This window comes from Phyllostomus hastatus, unplaced genomic scaffold (assembly GCF_019186645.2).
Source record: "Phyllostomus hastatus isolate PE091 unplaced genomic scaffold, TTU_PhHast_1.1 phas_scaffold_78, whole genome shotgun sequence".
NCBI lineage: Eukaryota > Metazoa > Chordata > Mammalia > Chiroptera > Phyllostomidae > Phyllostomus > Phyllostomus hastatus.
In genome coordinates, this window is record NW_025334041.1 from 110,878,658 (window position 1) to 110,906,621 (window position 27,964).

Sequence of the window (27,964 nt, forward strand, 5' to 3'; positions counted from 1 at the left end):
AAGTACTACATACTTATTTTTCAGACACCGAATCCTAAGTAGATTTCAGCTTAGACAGTGATGGTTCCATGTGGCTCTTGTGGGAATGCGAAGGAAGATACAATAAACAGAAGGTTTTCTTTTCTGGAATATTTCCTTCAGGATGGCTCCAGAAGTCGCAGCTGTTGAGAGGAAAGGGGGGTACAATCAGCTCTGTGACCTCTGGGCAGTGGGGATCACCGCCATAGAACTTGCTGAGCTCCAGCCGCCTATGTTTGACTTACACCCAATGAGGTCAGTGTATCCTAGTTAAAGAATCCTACTTTTAAATAAGGAAATTTCATGAACAAATGATACATTTTGTCTTGCTTTACCTTATTTTGGGATAAGAGTAATAGAATTTACATTATATATTAATATGAAGTCTTAAAATGCTGCATAATGATTTGTTGTTGATTTTTTTCAGAGCATTATTTCTAATGACGAAAAGCAATTTTCAGCCTCCTAAACTAAAAGATAAAATGAAGTGGTGAGCATCTTTGTGTTATTTACTTTTATAGTTATGAGGGGGAAAATCATTGAAAATGAAAGTTTAATTTTTTAAATTTCTTAGGTCAAATAGTTTTCATCATTTTGTGAAAATGGCACTAACCAAAAATCCAAAAAAAAGACCTACAGCTGAAAAGTTATTGCAGGTATTACTTTTGCCCCGAACTATGTCTTTTTTCAAAAAATAAATGTCACTCAATCAAAGTTCTCATAAGTGTTCTGTGCTTTATTATTTTATCTTTATAGCACCCATTTGTCACACAACCTTTGACACGGTCTTTGGCAATTGAACTCTTGGATAAAGTGAATAATCCTGATCATTCCTCGTACCATGATTTTGATGATGATGATCCTGAGGTAGGAATTGTTGTTACTGTATACTTTTATTTTTATTTTTATTTTATTTTTTATTTATATCTTAGTTACTGTAGGAATTGTTATATATATATACATTCCAAATTCAGTTTTTTAAAATTTGGAATCTGGTTTCAATAAAGCTGGTTTAAGTAAAAAACTATTAAGGGCCCCTGGCCAGTTTGACTGAATTAGTTGGAGCTTCATCCCATGACTGAAAGATCGTGGGCTCATTACCTGGTCGGGGCACATACCCTGGTTGCAGGTTCGATCCTCAGTCAGGGTGTGTACAGAAAGGTGACTGATTGATGTTTCTCTCTCACATCGATGTTTTTTCTCTCCTTCCCTCTCTAAAAGCAATGGGAAAAAAATGTCCTTAGGTGAGGATAAAAAAAGAACAAACTGTTGAGGGAACAGCCAACTCTGACTTAGTTTCTTCAAGGAAAGTGATGTGCTAGATTTTTCTTATTGGCTATAGGCAGCTATTGTCTGAAAATGGCAAAGGCAGAATCATCTAACCCACTTGTTGAAGTTACTGTAGTTATTTTAAAGTAGTCATTGTAGATGAAGTTGCTAAATAAATCATCCACTCTAAAAGAGATTGCAAATGGGAAGCATATAAACAAGATGTTAGAATATACTTAAAATTTCTATTCTGTTTTCTTCTCAAAAAGAATCCTTATACAACGTGATGAATTATTAGTGGTTAGTAAGAAGTATAAGATTTTTTTGTGACTAAAACCCTAATTGTCCACTATGGAAATGTTTAAAAATGAACCAGTATAATCATTGAATGAAATAACTGTAATGCTATGGAAGCATTGATATTAATGGAAGCCTCACTTCTGTTGGCATACTTAACAGGAATAGCTCAGCTGATAATAGTGGCACCAAAGATAAATTCAGTATATGTGTCGTGGCAAAATTCTGTTATTGAGTCTGTAACTGAAGTGGATAGCCTTAATTTCACTGACTTTGTGGAAGGCACTTAAAAATGGTATAAATTTCATTGATGATGCTGTAAGAATGGTAGCTCTCAGTGGTCAGAAAAGTGGTTGCAGATTATCTTAAATCAGAGAAAACCTTTCTATCAATTCACTATTGGTCTAGCTTGCTGTCTTTATACAGTTGATTAAATAAAGCTATCTGTCCTTTTGTTAAAGGTTTCAAAAGGAGTTTGGAAACATAAAACTTTAAAAATATAACTTCTTATTGACCTTATAATTATACTAAGGAAAAAGTTGGTTTTTGTTTTGCTCAATTTTGTTTTTTAAAAACTCCATTTTTATAAACTCTTCTGTAATTCAGTCCTCAGTTTACATGGTAGTGCAGGACTGTAATAGTGACATGTAAGCTGAAACCCTGCAACGCAATCTTAGTAGGGGGGAGGGGGAGACTGTAATTATTTTGTGACCTTAAAAAAATGTCAGACCATTAAAAATTCTCTTATTGGCAGTTTTAAATGTATAGGGAAGTGGTAAAAACAGTAAAATTTGTATTTATTTAGTACACTGTTTCCTTGTTTAAAAGAACTTTTATAGATAGTTTAACTATCAAGTAGTCTCCTTACTGAGTAGATTGCACAGTGCTGGCCTTTTCCATATAACTTTATGACAGAGTGAGTACCTTTTCTGTGCCGTGGTATCACATTCCTTTCTAAGTTTGGCTGGGCTTCCCACATCTTACCTTTTGCATTTTCAATGAATGAAATATCTCAGTATCCCAGTAACAGGAAGTTTTTTGCTGGTGCCCTGTTTTGTCCCAACTACAGTACTTCCTCATTCATGTCAGTAAGTTCACCTGAGCTTAGTTTACTCTGTTCCTCTAGCTGTGTGTCTGCAGTGTCTTGAACAGTGACCACATCAGCTCTCTCACTGTCATCTTTTTTCTTCCTTAACTCCACTTAAGTTTGATTTAAATTTCACTTCTAACACTAACCAGGATTATCACTTTTTACTTCTTTGCCTCAGTTTTATCTGTGTTTGCTAATTCCCACACTGAGTTATCAATTTTTGCAAAAATATCACAAGTGTATGTATAATTAGTGGGAGGCAAGAGGCAACACAAGTACACACTCGGCCGTTTGTGCGTGAACTGAGTAGCAGATGCTCAGGGACCATGCAAACAGAATTTGAAAGAAGTGATGTGACTTAACGGACAGGAGACTTCATCCCCACTCCACTTACACCCCAGAATTCTCAGAAAGTAGCAAAACAGAAAGATTTTTAAAATAAAGGGAAAGAAAATAAAGAGCTGCTCATACAAGAAAAACGTAAAGGGAGAAAATTGTGTTTACTAAGTAAAAGGACCATAAATCATTAACACATTTAGCATTATTTCATTTCATTTAATTTATCTCAGCCTTTTTGAAATAAGAAGTTGAGGTAGATTTTTTTTTTTATTACAGCTTTTCTCCTCTGCAACTGGGAAAGTTAGCTGTAGCTTTTGAACAGCTATCAAATTACTGGAATATTGAATTTTGAATATATTTAATTAAGAGGACCTTTATACTGAGAACCTGCTATGGATAAAATATATCCCTAATCTTGAGAAGCTCCCAGCTTGAGGACTGAAGAGTTCCAATTTGTGGTTGCCTTTAAAAAAAAATATTGGCAAAGTTGTACTTCATTCCCACTTTTGCATAAAATGAAGTATTTGTTTCATATTTGAGTAATTTTGTGGAGACCAGACTGTGATTTGATTATCTAATGCCACATCATTGATTTTGTTCTTTCCTAGCCTCTTGTTGCCGTGCCACATAGAATTCACTCAACAAGTAGAAATGTGAGAGAAGAAAAAACACGCTCAGAGATAAACTGTAAGTATGTGCTGTACACAGTTTATAATTTAACATTAAGATTTCTTTTTTTGTTGTTTTGTATAAGAAATATTTATTGAATGCCTGTTATATCAATATTTACTCTTTGTCACCATTCTAATAAATGAGATGCAGGAGTAACAAAACAGATACAAAAGCCCTCTACTCGACTATATAAATTATTTATAAGGAATGATAGAAGATAAATGCTACTTACAAAAAATAGAGCAAAATAAAGGATCAGAAATGTTGATTTAGGGATAGAGAGATTCAATTTGAAATAAGTTTATAGAAGAAGACCTCACTAAGAATTTTCCATTTGAGCCAAGACTTAAAGAATGAAAGGGGGGTTGCTATGTGGATGTCTTAAGAAAAAAGAATTTCAGGCAGAGGGAAGAGTCATAGCAAAGTCTCCCTAAAGGGACATTATGCTTGAAATGTTCTAGAAACAATGAAGGAGTTGTGGGGCTGGAGTGGAGGGAGCGAAGGGGGAGAGTAAGAGGAAATAAGGCCAGAGCGGTAGGTGAAGTGGAGGAGTAGTCCGGCAGGGATATATAGTTAGTATAAGGATTTCAGATTGTTTCTCTGAAAGAAATAGGGGGACATTTGAAAACTTTAAGCTAGGTTTGAGGTAATACGACTCGTGTTTTAAAACAATCCCTCTCCCCATTTTACTGAGAGTACCCTTACATGGGGCAAGGCTGAAAGCAAAGACCTGGTTAGGAGGCCACTGCAATAGTCCTAAATAGAGAAGATAATAGCGTACACCAGGGTGTTACAGGTCAAATATGAGTAGTAGTCAAATTCTTGATATATTTTGAAGATACAGTAGCCAAAAAGATTTTTTGAAGGATTACCTGTAGGTCTTAAGAGAAAGAAAGGATTCAAGGATAAATATGAATTTTTCTGGCTTGAGCATTTAGATAGTTAGAGGACAAGATTTTAAGTTGTCGTTTTATTATAGCATTTTTGCTTTATTTTCTTCCAAGTAGTTTTTTTTACCAAACCCTTTTAAAGATAAAGTTTAATTAAGGCAGTAAGAATTTTACTTTCCTTGTTCCTGAGGAATTTTTTGGTAGTAGAAGGGGTGTGTATTTATGTTATTATTTGGGAAGAGGAACAAAATCTGTAGAATGGGCAGTAGAGAAGAAATCACAGCAGTGCTTCTTAAACTTATGTGTGCATGTCAGTGCAGTTCCTGATTTCAGTAGATCTGGGGCGGGACCTGAGGGTGTTACTTCCAGCAAGTTCCCAGGGTATGTAGATGCTGACGGTGCAAGGGCCAGTCTTTGAGCATCAAGGAGAGGTAGGGGTCTGCAAACTGGCTGAACATCTGAATAACCTGAGAACCTTTAAAAATGGATTCTCAAGCCCCACTTTTCCACAGATCCTGATTCAACAGGTCTTGGGTCAACCCAAGATTCTACCTTTTTAAAATAGCTCTCCAAGTAATTCTTACAGATAGCCAAATTATGGACTCCGCAGAACAGACCATTCATTCACATGAGATCCAGTACTGTCAACCTATTAATGATAAACTTCCAACAGGAATCTTTGGAATAATAGTGCCTTAACTTTTTTCTTCTTGTAAGCATTAATTCCCTATGACTTAAAATGCTAATTAGTGTAATCAGGCTTATAATAACACTTCTCTGTGAGCTAAAGATTTAACCTTAGGGACCTGAAATTCAGAATGACCTTAGGGAAATTAGGTAATGTGGTAACTTAAGACGCCTGTTAAAGAAAATGTTCCCAAGTTCTGGCCAAGATGCAGGTGTAGGTAGAAATACTTTGCTTCCTTGCACAACCAAAAGAAAGATAACAACCAATTTAAAAACAATAAACAACCAGAAGAGCCAGAAAATCAGATTGCATGAAACTCCAACAACTAAGGAGTTAAAGAAACATTCATCCATACCAGTGGAAGGGGTGGAGAGCAGCAATGCACAAGAGGTGGAGCTGGCTGAACAGGAAACTAAAGACACAAAACGTCTAGCTGTAAATCACTGTGGGGATTGCAACAGCTGAAGAAACTCCCAGTCTCACAGGAGAGTTCCTTGGAAATTTGGGCTACAGCCGAGCGAGCCAGTGGCATTGTTCCCTCTCGGGCCCCTCCCCCACATACTACACCACAACACAGCAAAGAGGGTTATCCCGCTCTGGCAGATACCTAAGGCTCTGCCCCCTTAAACCTAACAAGTGCTCAAAAACCAAGAAATATGGCCCAAATGAAAGAACAGATCAAAACTCCAAAAATAGAACTAAGAGATGAAGAAATAGCCAACCTGCCTGATGCAGAGTTCAAAACATTGGTAATCAGGGGTGCTCACAGAATTGATTAAGCTCAGTCACAAAATGAAGAAAGAAATGAAGGCTACACAAAGTGAAATAAAGCAAAATATACAGGGAGCTAACAGTAAAGGGAAGGAAACCAGGGCTCAAGTCAACAGTTTGGAGCAGAAAGAAGAAATAAACGTTCAACCACAATGAAGAAACAAGAATTCAAAAAAATGAGGGTCTTAGGAACATATGGGACAACTTTAAATGTTCCAGCACCTGAATCTTAGGGGTGCCAGAAGAGGAAAAGGAAGAGCAAGAAATCGAAAACTTATTTGAACAGATAATGAAGAAAAACTCAATCTGGCAAAGGAAAAAGACTTCTAGGAAGCCCAGAAAGTCCCAAAGAAATTGGACCCAAGGAGTACACCAAGGCACATCATTATTAAGTTACCTAAGATTAAAGAAAAAGAGAGAATCTTAAAAGCAACAAGAGGAAAGGAGACAGTTACCTATGAAGGAGTACCCATAAGACTATCAGCTGATTTCTCAAAAGAAATCTTACAGGCAAGAAGGGGCTGGAAAGAAGTATTTGAAGTCATGAAAGGCAAGGACTTACATCCAAGATTACTCTATTCAGCAAAGCTGTCATTTATATCGGAAAGGCTGATAAAGTCCTTCCCAGAAAAGGTCAAGTTAAAGAAGTTCATCATTACCAAGCCCTTAACTATACAAAATGTTAAAGAGACTTACCTAAGAAGAAGAAGATCAAATGACAACAAACTCATAACTATCAACGACTGAACCCAAAAAAGAAAAACAAAAACTAAGCAAACAACTAGAATAGGAACAGAATCAGAGAAATGGATATCACACAGAGGATTATCAGTAGGGTGGGGGAGGGAAAAATGGGGGGGGTACAGGGAATAAGAAGCGTAATTGGTAGGCATAAAATAGACAAGGGGAGGTATAAAATAGACAGGGGAGATTACGAATAGTATGGGAAACAGAGAAGCCAAAGAACTTATATGTACAACCCATAGACATGAACTAAAGAGGGGGAATTACTGGAGGGTGGGGGAGTGCAGGGCAAAATGGGGGATAAAGGGGAGAAAAAAATTGGGACAACTATAATAGCATAATCATTAAAATATGCTTCATAAAAAAAGAATACATTCCCAACTTCCAGTCAGGATGGAGGCATAGGCAACATGCTTTGCTTCCTTGCACAACCATAATGATTACAACTAACCTCAAAACAGAGCGCACCCAGAACTACCAGAAAATCGAACTGTACCTATGTCCAACAATCAAGGATTTAAAGAAGACATAATCATCCAGGAGAGTAGGAGGAGCAGATCTGGGAACCAGGGCAGAGAGGATACAGTGTTCTAATCCCAGCTGATTTAGAATGTTTTATGATTTTATGTGAGATGATGTGTAGAACAGTCAGTAGTGCTGTTGACTTTTTTTACAAGGGCAGGCTTTGGAAAAATAATTTATTTTAATAATGTTTCTCTTGAACGTGTTTCATGTTTATAATTACATGGTGTCTCTCCTTGCAACCAACGTTTTCACTAAACTAAATGCTGTTTAGGTGGCATACATAAAACAACTGACTCATTTGCAGAAAGGTGTTACTTCTTTCCTCTTAGGCGGTCCCCTCTACCTTTAGTTAAAGGTGACAAAGGCTTGCTTTAAGAAGTAATTCTGGGGCTCTTGTCTGCCTTAGTAGAATTAGTTTTGACCCATAATAGCTAATGAAGTCTCAGCAGGTGATAATGAGCTATCTCAAAGATGCTAAAAAGGAGTTTTCATCTGGGTATTAAAAGATAAGTTTATGGTGTGTTGCTTGACATACATTCAAGGAGATGGTAGGGGAAACGATCAACACCAATATACAATTACACATAAGCAGGAGTTTTTGACATTATTAAGAGCATCGTAAACAGCATTGCAGCCTGAGATGATTAACCAACAATTATTTGAACAATAGTTGGGAGATCCTGTGGCGGAAGCTTGTCATACCTTCAGGGAATTTGAAGAGAACAGAAGAGTGATGCCAGTGTAGATGTGAAGAATGAATCTCCATAGGGACTTTGCCCCCCCCCCCCCGCCCGCCCCCAATACAGGCCCCCTTTTCACGAAGTGCATTCCCCCGGAGTATAGGAGTATTGAATATCTGCTACAGTTAGGGTTCTGTCTTTGTTATGGAGGTCATTCTAAGACAACATCTCTGTATCCCTGTAGCCAGTGATCATACAGTCTGGTAAAGAAAATAGGCATGTTCATGTGTGACAATAACACAAGGCAGATGTGTGCAGAAACTGTCCTCATGTAACTTTATTAAAGATTTAATTTTGCTTTTTGATGACAAGCGTAGATGAGAGCTGTTCAGTACACCTCTATCGAGGTGATATGTATATTGTTTATAATACCTTACTAAAGGTTATTTTGTAATCTTTGATGTGTGATTGTGAGGGGGCTCCGCCTGTAGGCCCTCCCCCACCCCCTGGCCACCATGGATGAGAATAAATCTACCAAGACATGATCTGCTTGGGGAGGAAAGGTGGCCAGTCTCTCAAAGGAGAAGGGCCAAGAGCCTTTTCCTCAATGGGCTTTTATTAGGTTCGTTTAGCACACAAATACAGGTGAAGCTCATTAATCATTGTCAGGCTGTAAGGATCAAACACTAGATAACAAAGAACTCTGAGGGCCTATTTTGAGTCAGGGTCAGATAGCTAAAGAGCAGTAAAACTTTTGAGGAAGAAACTCACTTCTTGCTTGGACCCTTGTTTAATTGAGAGCATTCTAAAGAAAGCAGGTTTTACAGGATTTTACATATTTTTTCTTAGGCCTGATTGCCCTAGGGAACCCTCCCTTTCCAGCACAGGGCGGTACCCACCACCAGCATTGTTTCAAGCTTAAGGCCTTGTCTCAGGTTTATATCAGGCAGGGGTAATAAGGCAGCCAAGAGATTAGGAGACTTCTCGCAGACAGAATGAAGGCTCAGGCTTTGTCAAAGCCGAGGGGCAAGGGTCCATCACCCCCTTTCTCCATAGCCCCCCAAGTCCTTCCCTGAGGCCCTCCATGTGATTGTGCCTGTCTTGGGTCATTCCCCCTTTGGGGAATCTTACCCATCATTGGCTAACTGAGCATTGGCCAATCAAGCATTGGGGGCCTGTTATGGATGAAGAAAAAGGAGCAGAAGTGGCACCCCTGCCAGGGAGATAAGCCTTGTCTCCTTTAGTGTCTCCTTTATGGTCCGAAGGTCGCTCACTCAGCCTTAACCATGGGGGCGTTACAGCTTCTGAAATGAGGCAGGGCAGTTCCCAACGTGTGTGAACAGGTGTAAGAAACCAGTTATTGAAGAGCCTACTTATCTTCAAGGGCCAGACACTGATACCTAGTCCATTAACAGCTATAAAGCATACACGTAGTCACACACAAATGGAGATCTTGCAGGGCTGTGTTTCACAACCTTTTTTACTTGTGCCTAATATTACAAAATGTCTTAATCTCATGGTCTCCTTACATTGGTATTAACATTCACAATTAATCATACATTAAGCTAAAATCAAAACAGTCGTAAAAGTGATGGTATTTTGAAATCTCACTCATTTGCCCACCTGGACTAAGGGTTGCAGTTTTAGGTAAAGCTCTTATTAGTCGAACTGTAATGTTTTATATTTATATTCATGTCTTTGCTTTTGTCTCATTGTTCTTGAATGTTGTACCGAGGCTATAAAATCAGATAATGATAACGAGATACAGAAATTAAGGTAAAGGTAGTGAAACTTCAGTATATTAGAACAGCAAGGAAAAAGATGAATGCATTATTGTTAACTTATGTCTGCTCTAGCTACTTTATACTTTAGCTACAGTAGTATATTAGTTATTTATTGCTGTATAGCAAATTATCCTAAACTTTAGCAGCTTAAAATACTAAACATTTATTATTTTACTCATTCTGAGGGTCAGGAATCCAGGACAACTTAACCAGTGGTTCTGGCCCAGGGTTTGTCATGAACTTAAAATCAGAATGTCAGCTGGGACCGCAGTCATTTAAAGGCTTCACTAGACTGGAGGATTTGCTTCCGAGGTTACTCACGTAACTGTCGGTCTCAGGCCTCAGTTCCTTGCTCTGTAGCCTCTCCTTAGGACTACTCACAGCATGACTTCCTCCAGAGCAAGTGATTCAACAGAGTCCAACACAGGAGCCTCATCTTGGAAGTGATATGCCATCACCATGCCCTATTCATTTGGTTACACAGACCAACCTTGGGGCTATGGTGAGGCACTACATAAGTTTTTGAACACCAGGCCATCTGGCAGACTGGCTTCCAAAAGCACTCTGCTTCAATTGCTGTCTGCCCACTTCAGCCCTCAATTAAGACTGTCTCTATTTTATGCTGGATCACAATGAAGTAGCAAGTTCATCCTGACTATAACATAATTTTGATAATTATGTTCTTTTTTACTGTGGAAAAGGCCTATTATTAACAGATTAAGCTTTAACAATTTAGACTTTCTTGAACTTTTCTGGCTAACAGATTCTTTATTTAAATCTTTGTATTGTGATTAATGTAGTGTAGATAGTAAAATTAAATGTGTTTTGCCATAGAGTAACTATTTAAATTAGTATTATCATTAAGAATAAAGAAACAGATCATGGCTTTACTTTTTTTTTTTTTAGTTGGCCAAGTAAAATTTGATCCACCCTTAAGGAAGGAGACGGAACCACATCATGAACTTGTAAGTAGTTTCATCTTGGAATGTTAACATTGAAAATAAATGTTTTAATTAGTCTTCATGATATATTGAAACTGACTTAAAAAGCTAGTCATTAATATTTTCAAATGCATTTGGGGAAATGAAAAGGTAAGTCATTCTGAAATTCAGAATAAATAAATCTGTGTTGCTGAGATTGAATATTTTCAAAATTATTTAGGAAAAACTTACTAGCTTTATCAGTCTCTAATTAAATGTTTTTAATGCTGGCACTTTAATTTCCTTTTTATTTTTGTTTTTCAGTTTTTTAGCATCTCTTTGTGTATGTATTTATTAGGATAAATGCCGTAATTTTAAACTAAAATGTTGGATCAGTAAAAGTCCTTCTCACTAAATTTATGGGCAGTCTTTCAAGAGTATAGGCCAGTTTTTTAAACACCAGAGTAGAGTCAGTCTGTTTGGAGTACTAGAACTCAGGAGAGACTAGGCATACATAATAGATCAAGTTCGTCATTCATTTAAAACTTGCAGACTATATGAACTTTCTCTTCATGATTCCTTTTTGTTAATGTTTTGTACTTGTTTGAAACATGTGATAATAGATTAGATGTAGTCTTAGAAGCAAAATGCTTCGCACATATTTGAGGTATTAATATTCTATGGAACAATTAAACATGAGACTTAAAAAATAAACAGAATTAATCCTAATGCAGTTACTTTACCAGAGCTCCAGATAATGTTGCATTATTTTTCTATTTAATAATGAGAACAGAGGAACTGTAACCATATTTTTCGGACTATAAGATGCACCCCTCCCCTCATTTGGGAGGAGTAATGATGGTTGTTACTGCTGCTGTTGAGTTCTGTTTACATTTACATTGGTGAAATATTATGTTATTTATGTTATTAAATATTTTACCACATTTTTTGCTTCAAAAATTTTTTTTCCTGTTTTCCTCTAAAACTTGGGCGCGTCTTATGGTCCAAAAATACAGGAATAAGTACTAAGGGTTGAAGTGGGAACTTTCTTCTTAAATTTAAGGTTTATTTTAACCCACCTGACTAAAGATATCCAAAAGGAGTCTTTAGCCTCTAACTTTTGGAGTTATTCCCATTCAGTGTACCAGCATGGAGGAAAGGAATGTTAAAGAAAAATTCTTAAAATGATCATATTACAATATTGAAGCCTGACATTTACATAGAGGACGGAGAAGGTTAAGAAGAAAAAGTACTCAAGATTTTTATAAATGCTAATTGTATTTTGTTAAGGCAGTCTATTTGCTTTCTCTTTTTGAGTTGGTATTGCATGTTTTTAAATTCTGTACTAATTTAGTAACTGCATTGTAGAGCCAGTTTGTTGCAATGTTGCTTTTTTAGAAGCTCCTTAATGTGATTTGACTTTGCATGAGCCTTAACAAAATTATGTTAGCAGGACTTACTTAAGAAAATTTCCCTTTGTGAATTTATAGCTTTTAGTCTAAGTGTAAATAACTTGGGTTTCTTGGTCTCTGCTAAACAGCCCGACAGTGATGGTTTTTTGGACAGTTCAGAAGAAATGTACTACACTGCAAGATCTAATCTGGTATTTCTCATCTTCTGATTTTCTTTGTCAGCATTGTTTTAGTTTTGTTCTGTTTTTTTTTTTTAGTCAAACATTTTGTCCAATTTTAATGAACGAATTTAAACATTGTTGTATAAGTTCTTGCTTTTTAGCAAGCTTCTATATATTAAGGATTATAGCAGTTTTTCCATAACAAGATAAATAATATATCTACTCAAATATATTACAGTGTTGTAGTAAAAAATAAACATTTTTATGTAAAAACATTTAATTTTGTGGCTCAAATATGTTTTTTAGTACATTTCCCTATAAAAATGTCCAGTTTTAATATGACTTGTTTTAATGAACTAGGAACCATCCATATATATATATACACATATCTACTCATAGATATAAAACCATTTCTATATATTGCATGAATTATATGCATATCATTTAAAGAAATAATTTACCCCTAATTAACAAAGAAACCAGTCTCAGATGAAATTTTAGCACAATGATGTTATATAATACCAGTTTTCTGAAGCCAAAATTTGGATTTTAAAGCCTTCTTTGATGTTAGAAATATTGACTGTCTTACATTTAGGTAAGAAAAGATAGGACATTAATCCTGGTGAATATTAAATAAATACTTTTAATAGTCACTATTAAATAAATAGCTACTTCTGTAGCTGGCCAGGGCCCCCAGTTGCCTTTAGTTTACTCCTAGATTTCACCTTTCTGCCTTTTCAGTGAAATTTTCCTCACCTTTTCTTCCTCTCTGCTTCAGTAACATACCTTTTTCAATTCTGGTTGATTTAAGTGGTTCATTTGGTTAGAGCATTGTCCCAATATGCAATGGTTGTGGGTTTGATCCCCAGTGAGGGCACATACAAGGATCAACTGATGCATAAATAGGTGGAACAACAAATCAGTTTCTCTCTCTCCCTCCCCCTCTATCCCCTTTTTCCCTCTCCCCTCTTCCTCTCACACCCTGTTCTGTGCTCTCTAAAATCTGTGCTCTCTTAATCAATCAGTCAGTGGTTTTTAACATAAATTCTTAAATCTGTGCCCTATAATATTTGTAGAACATAAAAGGTATTTTAGACATAATTCTTCTTTCAGGGAAGTTGCTGTCTCAATAAGCAGAAAATACTTACTTACATAAACTGTTAGCCATGCATGAAAAAATATATTGGATTGCCAAAACTTTGCCAGGTAGCGACTGTTGATGAGGAGAGGCTGACATATAATTGCTACAATAAAATTAGAGAAGAAAAGATTTTGCATTGTGTGGCTTATTTGGCTTCCGGGAGGGACTAAGACTGATTTCAGTATTGTGTAGCAAGCACTGTAGATTCTTCAGGAAGAAAATGGATACGTATATCTCCTGTGTTTCATGGGAATCAGTGTGAGGACAGTCACTGGCAGAGACCACAGTTTTGAGAGATGACAGATAAAGAGCTAAAATTATGAAATGGTCATACTGTTGCTGGAATTACGGGATTAGCTCAAAAGAGGGAGATTGGAGTAATCAAAGAGGAAATAGCCAATGACACCATGAGATTTCATGTGTCTCCCAGTTCGGTCTAAATAAATAAAGAGCGCAGAAGACTAGTTACCACAGTGGATGATCCCTGTGTTTTGTAGTCAAAGACAGAACCAACAATGGAAGTAGGGAAGAAGCAGTTGAAAAGCTAGAAGAGTCAGTAGATGCACTGTCACAAAAGAAAGATACACCAAATGGCCCAGATGGGCCAGAAAGTGTGAGGATTGAGAATTAAACCGTCTGAGGAGCAAGTGAAGAGTGATTTCTGGATTGAAAATTTCTCCAGAATTAGGCATAAATAGGCTAGAATGACAGTCAATGAAATTTGTTGTGGAAGTAAAATATTCCAGAATCAAAAGTTTAAATTAATATTGTCCAGAAAAGACAATTACAACACCAAAAACATAATACTTTAGAGTTACAGTGTTCTTTTCTGTACCCATGTGAAACTATCTTGAAAAGTTCACTTCTAATGATAATAAAAGCTAACAGTCATCTAGAAGTTTTATACAACAGGCATTATTCTAAACACTTTAAATATATTAACTTATGTTGTACAAAGACAGTTGAAGGTGCAAAGAAGCTGAAATTGGTCTTAGACCAGCCTGGCTCAGTAATCCACAACCAAACCACTATGCTGTATTGCCTCTACCCAACGTGTCAACAGTTTGTTGTCTACTGCTTGTACTCTCTCATTTTAGTCAATATATATGTTGATAGTTATTTTTTATTGTGGGAAAATACACATAAAATTGACCATTGTAACCATTTTTTTAATCCTCACCCAAGGACATGGTTATAGATTTTAGAGAGAGGAAGGGAGGGAGAAAGAGAGGAAAAGAAACATCGATGTGAGAGGGAAACACCTATTGGTTGCCTTTCATGTGCGCCCTGACCAGGACCAGACCTGCAACCTAGGCATGTGCCCCAACCAGGAATTAAACTGGCAACCTTTCACTTTTCGGGATGATGCCCAACCAACTGAACCACACCAGCCAGGGTCCATTGTAATCATTTTTAAGTGTACAGTCCGGTGGCATTAAGTACATCTGTATTGTTGTGCAGCCATGACCACTGTCAGTCAGTCACTACACATCTTCATATTCTCAAACTGCAACTCCTCACACCAATAACTCTCATTTTCCCTTTCCCCCACACCCTGACAACTGTCATTCTATTTTCTGTCTCTTTGAATTGTTCTGTGCTCTAGTTACCCCCTATAATTGGAATCACACAACGTTTGTCCTTTTATGACTGGCTTGCTTCACTTAGCATAATGGGATAACATCTTCAAGATTCATCCACATTGTAGTATTTGTCAGAAATTTCATTTTTAAGACTGATAATGTTCCATTGTATGTACAGACCACATTTCGTTTATTCATTGGACACGTCAGTGGGCACAAGTTGCTTTCACCTTTTGACTATTGTGAATAATGGTGCTGTGAACAGGGATGTACAGATATCTGTCACGTCTCCGCTTTCAGTTACTGTAGGTATGTAACTGCAGTAGGAATCGCTGGCTCGTGTGATAATTCTACATTTAATATTTGACGAGCAGCCATATGGTTTTCCATAGCAGTTGCATCATTTTACAGTTCCCACCAGCAGTGCACAAGGGTTCCAGTTTCTACACAGTTCTCATCAACACTTGTTATTTTCTGGCAATGGAAGGGGAAGTTTTATTTTATTTATTTTTAAATAATAGCCATCCTAATGGGTGTGACCTTCCCTTAATTATATCAGTCTCCTAACTTCATTAGTCCTAAAACCTTGACATTGTGAACAAGATTTTTTTAAATTATATTTCATTGATTATGCTATTACAGTTGTCCCAGTTTTTCCCCCATTGTCCCCTGCACCCATCACCTCCCACTCCCTTAGGCTACCATTGTTCATGTCCATGGGTCATATGTATAAGTTTTTTGGCTACTGCATTTCCTATACTGTACTTTACATCCCCAAGGCTATTCAGTAACTACCTATTTGTACTTATTAATGCCTCATCTCTTCACCCATTCCCCCGCCCCTATCCCATTTGGCACCTGATCTACTACTCTCCATATCCATGATTCAGTCTCTGTTCTTGTCTGCTTAGTTTGTATTTTAGATTTAATTGTTGATAGATAGGTATTTTTGCCTTTTTATTATTCATAGTTTTGATCTTTTTCTTAAATAAGTCTCTTTAACATTTCATATAAAAATGGTTTGGTGATGATGAACTCCTTTAGTTTTTTCATGTCTTGGGAGCTCTTTATCTGCCCTTCTGTTCTAAATGATAGCTTTGCTGGGTAGAGCAATCTTGGCTGTAGGTCCCTGCTTTTTGTGACTTTGAATATTTCTTGTCAGTCCCTTCTATCCTGCAAAGTTTGTTTTGAGAAATCAGCTGACAGTCTTTTGGGAACTCCTCAGTAGGTAATTAATTGCTTTTCTCTTGCTACTTTTAAGATTCTCTATCTTTAACCTTTGGCTTTTTAATTGTGATGTGTCTTGGAGTGGGCCTCGTTGCATCCATCTTGTTTGGGACTCTCTGTGCTTCCTGGATTTGCATATGTTTCTTTCACCAAATTAAGGAAGTTTTCTTTCATTATTTTTTCAAATAGATTTCCAATTTCTTGCTCTTTCTCTTCTCCTTCTGATACCCCTATGATGTGAATGTTGGACCTCTTGAAATTGTCTCAGAGGCTGCTTATAATACCCTCTCTTTTGGGGGGGGGGGGATTCTTTTTTCTTCTAGTCCTGATTGCTTCCTTATGTTCCAAATGATTGATTTGATTCTCAGCTTCGTCCACTCTACTATTGCTTCCCTGCAAATTGTTTTTTATTTCAATTAGTGTATCCTTCATTTCTGGCTGGATCTTTTTTATGCTGCTGAGGTCCTCACTAAATTCCTTGAGCATCCTTATAACCAGTGTTTTGAATTCTGCATCTGATAGGTTGTTGCTTATCTCAATTTCATTTAGCTCTTCTTCTGGAGTTTTGAAAAGTTCTTTCATTTGGGTCATGTTTCTTTGTCTCCTCATTTGGGTAGCCTTCCCATGTTTGTTTCTGTGTTTTATGTAGAGCTGCTTTGACTCCATGTCTTGGTAGCGTGGCCTAATGTAGTAGGTGTCCTGTAGGGCAAGGGTGTCAGACTCATTTTCATCAGCGGCCACATCAGCCTCACGATTGCCTTCAAAGGGCCAAAATAATTTTAGGACTGTATAAATGTAATTACTCCTTAACTGTTAAGAGGTTGAAATTAGCGTTTCCCCCTACCGGAGCTCTGCTGGACATGTGGGTCTTTCATCCGCAGGATGGGGTTTGTAAAAGTTGTCAAAAATAAGGCCTACTTCAAGAGATACCAAGTGAAATTTAGAAGACGATGACGGGGCAAAACTGATTACTGTGCCTGGAAATGTTTGGTAATTCAGGATAAAAATAGGTACAATGCACCCAAATACCCAGGATGATAGTTCATGTAACCAACAGAGATATCATTTGTCAGATTGCTTATGCTCATCTAGAAGGAGATATAATAGTTTGTGCAGCTTATGCTCATGAACTCCCAAAGTATGGTGTGAAGGTCAGCCTGACAAATTATGCTGCAGCATATTGTACTGGCCTGCTGCTGGCCTGCAGGCTCTCAATAAGTTTGGCATGGACAAAATACATGAAGGCCAAGTGGAGGTGACTGGAGAGGAATACAATGTGGAAAGCATTGATGGTCAACTGGGTGCCTTTACTTGCTATATGGATTCAGGGCTTGCCAGAACTGTTACTGGAAATAAAGTGTTTGGGGCCCTGAAGGAAGATGTGGATGGAGGCTTGTCTATTCCTCACAGTACCAAACAGTTCCCTGGTTATGATTCAGAAAGCAAGGAATTCAATGCAGAAGTGCATTGGAAGCACATCATGGGTCAGAATGTGACTGATTATATGTGCTACCTAATAGAAGAAGATGCTTACAAGAAACAATTCTCTCAATATACAAAGAACAGTGTAACTCCAGACATGATGGAGGACAGGTATAAGAAGGTTCATGCTGCTATACGAGAGAATCCAGGCTATGAGAAGAAGCCTAAGAAAGAAGTTAAAAAAAAAAAGAGGTGAAATCATCCCAAAATTTCTCTTGCCCAGAAGAAAGATTGGGTAGCTCAGAAGAAAGCAACCTTCCTCAGAGCTCAGGAACGGGCTGCTGAGCTAATAAACCAAACCACAATTTTCTAGGAAGATTTTTCAGATAAAAGTAATAAACTTGCTGAGCAAGCAGCTAAAAAAAAAAGTCAAAATTACATTTAGCCCTTTGAAGGCAACCACAAGATTGATGTGGCCCCGGGTGAAAATGAGTTTGACACCCCTGCTGTAGGTTCCAGTGGCACAGCCTCACCTATCACCCAAAGTGGACACTCAAGGTGCAACCTTTATATGGCTTGAGTACACCCTCCTGTTGCAGTTGAGCCTTGATTGCTGTAGGCAGATCAGTGGCCAGTCAGCTACAAGGATTAGCTGTGACCACTGAACACCAACCTCCACCCTCCATGGATCAGCTGTGCAGGGTCAGGGTGGTGGTGCTCTGATGTGGTCTGTAGCTGTCCACTGGGTGCACTGGCCCTGGGGTTTCCTAGGTGGTGCAGGCCAGGGTTAGCCCTCACCTGTGTTTTGCCCACGGCCACCCTGCCTGAACTATAATGCAAGCTGAGATGCCTTGTACTTATGCTGGGTTTGGAGATTCCCAGGTTAAGTCAAGCTGTGAATTTAGGTTAGCTGCTGCTAGTGCCAGGCCTGGGGAGTCTTTGAGAGAATTTAGGAAGTTGTGAGGCATGGGCCAAGACCACCATATGGAGAAGCAGCTTGGGTGATCCTGTAAATTGGATGGGGCAGAGTCTTTGAGGATCTCCAAGGTGGGTCAAACAGTGTTAGCCAGATTGGTGGAGTCTCAGATATGGCACCAGTTTGCCAGCTCTGTGGCTCTCTAGGGGGAGGGGTTAGAAAGGGACAGTGGCCTCTACTCACCTTGATGCCAGACAATTCAGTTTCTCCCTGTATGCCACTGGTGCCTTACAGGCTGCTACCCTGTGCTGGAGCTCAGAGGGAGTGAGTCTGAGTAGGTGAGTCTGTGTGTGGGTTCTTTAAGAGGAACTGCTTGGGGTTCCACCAGTTTCTTTCATTGACTCAATCACCCCTGGTTTTTGCAGCCAGAAGTTGTGGGGACTTATCTTCCTGGACTTGAACCCTGCACTGGAGGGCCTGGCTCCTGAGATATCCCTCTTGAATTTTTATCCACCACAGATGGGTGTGGGACTAGCCAGTTCACATCTGCATGCCTGCTACCAGTCTGGATGGACAGTTTCTTTAATTCTATAGTTGTCAGACTTCCATTCAGCTCAATTTCTGATGGTTCTGAGTGATGGTTATTCTGTATTTTAGTTGTAATTTTTATGTGGTTGTGTGAAGAGGTGATCCATGTCTGGCTATGCTGCCATCTTGACTGGAAGGCAAGAAGATTTTATTGCTTACAAATAACTTGTTGCTGGCCACTAGAAACCAGATGAACTCCAAATGTCTGGCTGTCATCTTAGCAGTTGCCACCACGATGACAGCCCTAAGTCTTTTAGGACCCAGAAAAAAACGCTGCCTTATAAAAATACCTTGCTGCCTAAAAGTTTCATGTCATCGGTGATTTCTGCTTGATTTAAGTACTTAGTGTATTCATTTTATGGTTTTGTAAATGAATTTTGAATATAACACCTCAATTTTCATTACTATAATAAAGTGATGTTTTTTTTTTAAATCAGGTAATTATAATATGTGAAACCAGAAGAACAGAGCTTGGTTTTTTAGCATTGTTAGTGAATGAAAAAGGTCTTTAAACTTTGAAAGATGCCCAAGTTAAAACCCAAAACAACACTACAGTGTGATGATTCAATGCCCACATTTTTGCCCACAGCCATACAGATTTGTGTATCTGATATGTTTTTGGATTGAAAGATTATATTAACATATCTGTTCAGCTGATGCTAATTATTTTTCATTTGCCTGATTTTACTGTATATTTTGGCCCATATGCCAATAATGAAAAATATAGGTAAAGTTAGTTGTGTGTAAAACTTTGTTAATTGCTATGGAGGGATATGAGTAGTAACATTATTACTTTGAAGAAACTTACAGTACACCTGTGATAGAATAAAATATTTAAGTTAGAATTAAAAACATGTTAGGAATAAATATAACAAAAGGACTTTAAGATTCTTCTGTTGTGTAGTCACTTTTCTTGCCCAGTATTTAAGACAGTTTCTAAAATGAGCTCATTTCATAATTGTGCGATGATAGGACATTTTCTAGAATGTCAAACCTAACCTGCTGGTATTCATTTCCAAGCTTGTCATACAAGTCTTCTTAAGTCTTCTGCTTTTATTACTCGGGATACTGCTTGATCAGCCAGTGTTCTAACTACGCTTGCTCTTCTGACTTTCTAAGAAATAAAAAAATCTTTTTGAATTATTCAGGATTCAGACCCATTTTACTTCTGTAAATTATCTACCATGTTTAAAGGTATCTTAACAACTGTATTTGTACCATAATTTTCTCATTTTTTTAATGAGGAGAAAATTTTCCCTTTCTGCTGTTCTTTTTTCTTCGTTAAAATATATTGGTAAAGTATTTTTTCTTTTGTGTTTTTGTAGCCAACTGTATCAATTCTATTAACTTCCTGCTGTTTTCTCATCAAGTATAGATTTTGTAATCTCCTGAGGGAGGTAAAAAAAATATAATGAGCTCTTGATTATGTACTTTCTTTTTCCAGCGTTCCACATCCCATCCTTTTTCTTTTTCAGTTTCTTTCTGGCACCATGTTTTCTTAGAGGCTTTATCCTAGGTTTCAAAATACTCCCCCATTCATTAAAAGAAACAACTGAAATTAGGACTCTGTGACTCAGAAAGTCATATTTTAATTGAGCTAGGTTGCCCATCTTAGATTGTTGTTGAAGTGTTCACGTTGAATCTGTACTAGGCTACTTCATGTTTTCAGTCCGTGTGTTACTTATTCTACTTGACTGTTGTTCAGTATTTTTATTCACTAATGAGTTGATGCTTGATTTATGCAACTAATTTTTTAATGTCTGTCCCGGCATGTTCAAATGTATTCTTATTTAGCTTATTAAGGCCACATTTTACCATCATGTAGGCCCTATATTTTGATAGCTTTTTCAAGTATATTTTGGTAGCATTTTGTTACAGGATAGCTTCCAAGTCCTTTTAAAAAGTATTTTAGATCAGTTTTTCATAGACTGCCCTAAAGATACATAAATAACTACTGACTTTGCTCAGATTTCATGTTTTTCTCCTTTTATTTCTTCTCTTTTTTTTTTTTGTCTGATTTACTGTCTCAATTTTTGCCATATAATGATAGGTGCTTGGTAAATAACAGCTAAATTAAATGAGATTAGATACTTACTAGAAGGATTTAGTGTAATTCTTTTACCTGGTGATGTGCCCAGCACATTGTATATGTTCCATGGTTGTTAAAACATAACTTGATTTACAGAGAAGGAACTAATAAATAAGCCTCTTTCAAAGTTAGCTTTCCTGCTAGGCTTCACACATGGCACATTTAGTCATCAGACTTGGGATTGGATCTATCTACAGTTTCTCCCCAACGTGAATGTTACTCTAAATATGAACCTGTACTAAATTTTCTATTAAAATATTAGGTTTTTTTAGACCCTTCTTTTAAAAATCATTATCATCAACTTGGTAATTGTCACATTTTTGTTTAAGGAACAGAAGCTGTGAGCACTTAGCACAAATGTTTGCTTTTGGAAGCTGTCATTTGACTAAAGGTTTAAGAGATTATTGGCTTAAGAGGGTGCTAGCCTGGTAGAGGGCCCAGTTATCTACAGCTGAAGGAAACTTGAATTTGGAAGTGTATTCATTGAGATAGTACTTTTTTTACTAAATGTCAAGGTTTAAAGGTTCTGTATAAAGTCCTGACAACTTATATTGTTCAGCATAATAATTGTGTGATGGGATATCAGTGAATTTATCCTATCAAGATAGATCATTATAAATTAAAGAGAACAGGTGTCCCTTTTTATTAGGATTTTATGTGATGCCACTGTGACAGTTGACCAGTCTTTTTTGTTTGTGATGTATTATCTTTTCTCTCACTGGTAAGAACATTTATTATTATGCATGGAAGAACACAAATATTGAAGGAGACAAAATTTGAGCCTAGTTTAAACCAGGATTAGGATTTTGATTTTTATCAGATATTTTTTGAGAGGTCTTGTAATACTTAAATGTTAAAGAGCTTTTCACTTAAATGTAAATATATTGCTTAGAATCCTCTTATTTCTAGGCTTAGTAGTATTATGATCTAGAATTATTTTCATGCATATTAACAAAGCTGAAGTTATTTATTTATAGGAAAATTAACAAATGGCATTTGAACAAGCATATACTTAGGGCCTAGTTAATGTGTGCTAGGTATTATGTTAGGTCCTCGCCTGCGGGACGAAAAAGATGGATAAGTGTTAAATGCTATGGAGACTTGGAGAAGGCTGCTTGCTCCAAGGAGGTAACTTTTGCATTAAGTCCTAACTGTGCATCTGGCAATATCTTGTAACATTAGAAAGCACTCTCAAGTACACTGTATTGTATTGAAAATAAAATTCATTTGAATTGTTAAATATTCCCCCTTTATTGTTAAAATAGGGCTTGAAATACAGTGGTTCTAAGAAGGGGGGAATAAAAGGAAACTATTTTCCATGGTTGTTGAAAAGCACTTTTTTTTTTTTTTTTCCAGTTTCAAGAAGGTGTTTGAGTCAAGCAGATATATATTACTTGTCCCTTTAAATTTCCATTGTTAGCTCTCTGCAATGTGCAGCATTTACTGGGCGTGTTTAAATAGTTGAGGAGCTGCCCTAATAATATTGAAGTTTTGCTACATACACTTAACTCTTTAAAAGTATATCAAAACTCCTGACATAATTTATAATCTTTTGCAAATCCATACATACAACTTACTTGAAAAGTGCATTTTATTTTATTTCTTTAGAAAATTCTTACCTGCCTAAAGCAATAGTAGAAATATGTGAATGGGTGTATATGTAATTATTGCAGCTCTTAAATACAAAGATAAACCAAGATTTTTGTTGCTTGTCCTCTTCTGTAATCATTTTTGTTTGCTTGGTTGTAGCTTGAGAATACTTTACTTGAGCTTTTTTCTTACTAAAAGCTGACTTTACAAATGTTAGTTACAATAGCAAAAACCTTAAATAAAACATCATTTATATGAGTTCCCAGAAAAATACTGAACTCATCTTTTATTGTGGGAAGTCCCACCATACCTTCTTTTTTTAAGAACATATAGCAATACAGATTTATTTGAAGTCTGGTGTTCCTCTTTTAAAACTAATGTATATTACTGTATTGTGATTTGTGATATACTATTTCACTAAATAATTTATTTTGTATTGTTAGGATCTACAACTAGAATATGGACAAGGACACCAAGGTAGTTACATTTTAGGTGCAAACAAGTAAGTAAAGGTCTTTGAAAATTAAATTTAAGTTCAGTAATAATTAAGTAGCCTTAAAATACTATATTTTAATAATTACAGTAGTAAAAATAGTCTGGTAGATATATTTTATAGTGTACTTTTAATTTTTTTTTACTGCTACCATGCTAATCATTTAATCAATAATTGTAATCACAGGAAAAATCACCTCAAATTTTTATATCAAGCTGCTTTGTATATTTTACTTGTTAGAGAAAATTAAGTATATTTCAACTGAAGGAAACTTGAAAATATGTTTGATAAAAATATGTTTGAGCAATTTATTTCTTTTTTTAATTAATTAATATATTTATTTTCAGAGACAGGGGAAGGGAGGGAGAAAGAGAGGGACAGAAACATGGATTGATTGCCTCTTGCGCGCCCCTGACCAGGGGAACCTAGCCTGCAAGCCAGGCACGTGCCCTGATGGGGAATCGAACTGGTGACCTTTCAGTTCGCAGGCTGGCCACAATCCAATGAGCCACACCAGCCAAAGCAATTTCTTTTTAAAGGTGACCTGTTTATTCCTTACAAAACTTGGTTTGGTATGTCTCTTAGATGTGTTGGCTTCTGAAAACAGCTGGAAATATTCACTGCTCAGAAACCTTAATTTTTTATCTGCTAAGAGTCTTTTAAAAAGTGAATAGAAGTTAAAATGCATCTGAAGTCTTGAAAGTTATCAGTTTATGCAGGAAATAAATCCAGCGCTTATTTAAGCCCTACTGTAGACCACAAGCTGTCTAGGTTGTACAGGGCAGTGGTGCAAAGGCAGCTTACAAGGTCTAACAGTTCCAGTTGTTCATGGGTCTGTACGTTAGCAGCACAAGGGGACAGCACTCTGCTATCTCCCATGGATTCTCTTACTGTCCTCCCAGCCCTTCAGTCCTCCCCAGAATGCCCTGACTAAAATGGTTTGATTTTCTCAGCCAAAAGCTAATTTATAAGGAAATATTATTTAGTTGCCAAAAAATCTCCCAGCAAGGTAGATGCTTTAGTAATCAGAACAAATTTAAAATTTTAAATATAATATTAATTACATTAGAGAGTTGAGACATACATACACGCCCATATTTTAAATTAGGCAGTTGACAAATACGGACTAAACACAAGTAGCTCAGATTTAAGATTATAGTATAAAATCATGTCTCTTTTTATTAAACAAATCATTTCAATATAAATCTTTTTCAACACAGAAAAGGCTTTGAATGGCAATCTAGAGAAATGCATTAGTTCTAGTTTAAACTGAACTTTACTTAAGTACCATGAGGTGTTTTTATTACTACTAGTAGTAATAGTAACCTGATTTATATTTCCTAAAATGGAAGAGTAGATTTTTCTTGCTAGAAAAATGAAATTCTATCTAAATAATAATTGATTGCTATTTATAGCTTATTCTAGTTTGTTGATGAACAACAAAGGAAAGTTTGTCTCATACTGGGTTAGCAAAAAAAAAGTTTATATGTGTTTTTTATGTTATTTTGTCTAAATTTGAGGCCACTAGTTTTAAGGGTTCTTGTTAGCACATTTCAATATATTTTAAGAGACTGGATAATTTGGAAAAATATTTCATTTACCTCATTTTTGTTTGTTTTAAATGACATACTTACAAAAATACAAAAAAAAAAAAAAAAGGCTTATCTCTAAATGCTTTACCAGATTCCTTAGTTCCCATTTTCTGATTCCGTTAGACATTTTTGTAGTGTATGGTTATTTTGGCTAGGTAAAATGTTAATAATTTGCCCAACCTTCATTTTTTGATTAATTGGATCCCTGCTTAAGGAACTGTATTCTATATAACGAATCCCTGGCAAGGTAGGTTGGCCAAAAGTTTGACCTTTGGCTGTGTTTCATGTACAGGTGTATACATGCATGTGACGTGAGCGTGGATGTAGCCCTTCTCTCACTGTACTGCTACGTCTGCTTTATTCTCGTGACTAGGCAGTGTTTTACAGCTCACAGGGTTCCCTGCTCTCTCCATAGGTGTTCAGGCAGACAGATTTCCATTTATGGGTTTCCACCTATTCCAGACCAAGCAAAATTATATACCATAGTGGTTTTTTTTTGTTTGTTTTATTTAATTAATTCATATCTATTTTGACTTACGGGGTTTTCTTTGTTCTTTTGAATTCTCTTTTTATTGAGAGGTCAACTTTTCTGATCATACAAAACCAACAAAATACTATTTTTAAAGGAAGCTCTAAAGTATTTCTGATTTTTTAATGTAGAGCAAAAAATCCTAAAGGTCCTTAAAAGAGGTCCCTAAAAAATAGTGAAAAGAGTAAATTGAATTATACAATTCCTAGCACAGTTGAGGGTAGTATTAGCAAATGCCAGCACTGTCTCTTTCCGTAAACTAGGAGACTTCAAGGAATTTATTTCAATTTCTCTAGTAAAATGGGGATTATAATAGTGCCTGCTTCAGGGTGAAATGGAATAATCATTGTAAAGCATTTAGCATAGTTAGGGTTTAGTAAGTACTTACTAGTTGCCCTTACTTGTTGTGTTTACTCAATAGGTAATTGTTGATTGTAAGATCAGGTGAATATAAGTGAATAAAACTCTTAGGTTTCAGACAAACACAAGTGTTTTTATTTTGTTTTCAAATACATCCTGTACAGTACTTTATAGATTGTTTTGAGGCAGTTAGTCAATTTCGAAAGACTTTAGTAACCATCAGCAGGAATTCCTTAGTTAATTAAAAAATGCTAAATATTTTGGCAGTTCTTTTTTTTTTTAATTCATCTCTTCACAACAGTTTCTTCACTTCATCAGTTAAATCTATGTTTGCATGTTGTCCCCTTTTTAATCTTACTATTCAATCATTTTAGGTGAATTTATTCAGTATCTGAAGGCATAATTTTTGTTTTGTTCATTACTTTCTAAATATTCAATAACAGAAGAATCCAAGTGGACTAAGTGGACTAGTGAATAGTGGCATTGTTTATTGCATAGCATCCAATCTTGGTGATTAAATCAGCATCACATTTTTTTTTTCTTTCCAGTGCTCTAAAAACACAGTCTTTACTGTATTGGACGTTTGAGCAAATTTAGCCATGTTTTGTTTTCTCTTTCATAAAGTCTGAAAAGCAAATCATATATTATACTTTGCATTCATACTTACTGAATTCTTTTCTTTATGAACAAAAAGTCTTAAGACATAGTAGGAGATTTACAAGTAAATGAATAAAAAATACATATAGGTCCCTAGCCATAGACTAGATGCTTTTTCATGTTCTGTTTTTCAGACTTCCTCTCTTATCCTTAGAGAACCTAGTACTCTCAGGCGATTCTTTTTTAAAAAGTAAAATGCCATGTAAGTTCACATAACATGGTAACTGAAAATGAACTACATTTAAATTCTCTTAATTATTCTCAAACTTTAATATTCCCTACTGGAAAAAGAAGTGCTTCAAAAAATATTGTCATATGCTCAACAAAATGGGGTTTTTTCCACGTCTTCTAAAATAATATGAAAGCTCTCTAGTTACAAGATGCTATGTTTAATTTAGTAAAATAGTTTAAAACAGCACTTCTTAAACTTTTAGTTTCAGGATCTCTTTACAGTCTTAAAAAACTATCAAGGACTTTAATGAGTTTTTGTTTATATAGGTTATAACTATCAATATTTACATTATTAGAAATTTAAACAAATATTTAAAATATTCAATTAAAATAGTAATATGCTCATTACATGTTATTAATAACATCTTTGTGTTTTACTTTTTTTTTCTTACTGTTTAGAACCAACTCAAATCACCTCTCTCTCTCTCTCTCTCTCTCTCTCTCTCTCTCTCTCTCTCTCTCTCTCTGTCTTTTTAAGATTTTCTTTATTTTTAGAGAGAGAGGATGGGAAGGAGAGAGGGAGAGAAACATCTTTGTGTGGTTGCCTCTCCCACACCCCCTGCTGAGGATCTGGCCTGTAACCCAGGCTTGTGCCCTGACTGGGGATTGAAACATCAACCCTTTGGTTCACAGGCCCACGCTCACTCCACTGGTTATATTGCTATAACCAGCCAGGGCTCAAATCAACTCTTTAGGGTACCTCCCTTCTAATACCACTTGATTCCTCTCATAAATCTTATATGCAGCAAATAATTGCAAAACGAGGCTTTATGTAGATCAGTGTGATACAACAAACTTTTGAGGCCCCAAGATATTTTTTATGAAAAATAGCTAATTTTTCTGAAATAAGATATTAGTAAAAAAAGTGCATTGTTTTGTTTTATTTTATTTTATTTTATTTTTTGCAAATCTTTTTAATTTCTGGCTTAGTAGAAGACAGCTGGTTTCTCATGTCTGCTACTAATCTGTTGTGATATCATGCTTCTTACAGTCTGGAAAACTCTAGAGTTTCCTTCTCAGTGAAAGAATAAGAGTGAAAAGGTAAATACTTCAGTATTACCAAAAAATGGTTTTGATCTTGCAGACCTCCTACAGGAGGTTGTGACCCCCCTGCATCTCCAGGCCACATTTTGAGAATTGCTAGTTTAAAGAAATGTGATTTAGTTAATAATAATAAAGAAAAGACTAATTGACTACTTATTATTTCTAAATTGCTATTCTAAGCATTTTGCCTATATTAATTCAGTATATCTTCAGATATATAAACACTTCGACATCAAGTACTA

The 27,964-nt window shown here is 36.3% G+C and overlaps 1 protein-coding gene across 4 annotated transcripts in view; it reads left to right on the forward strand.

The window, feature by feature from the left end:
- The window catches only part of MAP4K3 (mitogen-activated protein kinase kinase kinase kinase 3), a 124,734-nt gene that overhangs the window by 58,961 nt on the left and 37,809 nt on the right, over positions 1-27,964 (forward strand). For 2 of the 4 annotated variants that reach the window (XM_045827407.1, XM_045827408.1), the window contains exons 9-16: positions 142-273; positions 446-508; positions 593-674; positions 775-885; positions 3,622-3,700; positions 10,674-10,732; positions 12,228-12,290; positions 23,260-23,318. In XM_045827407.1, coding sequence (XP_045683363.1) covers positions 142-273; positions 446-508; positions 593-674; positions 775-885; positions 3,622-3,700; positions 10,674-10,732; positions 12,228-12,290; positions 23,260-23,318 — 648 coding nt within the window. The remainder of the gene's footprint in view (positions 1-141; positions 274-445; positions 509-592; positions 675-774; positions 886-3,621; positions 3,701-10,673; positions 10,733-12,227; positions 12,291-23,259; positions 23,319-27,964) is intronic. The other 2 variants (XM_045827409.1, XM_045827410.1) reach the window with 1 other exon arrangement.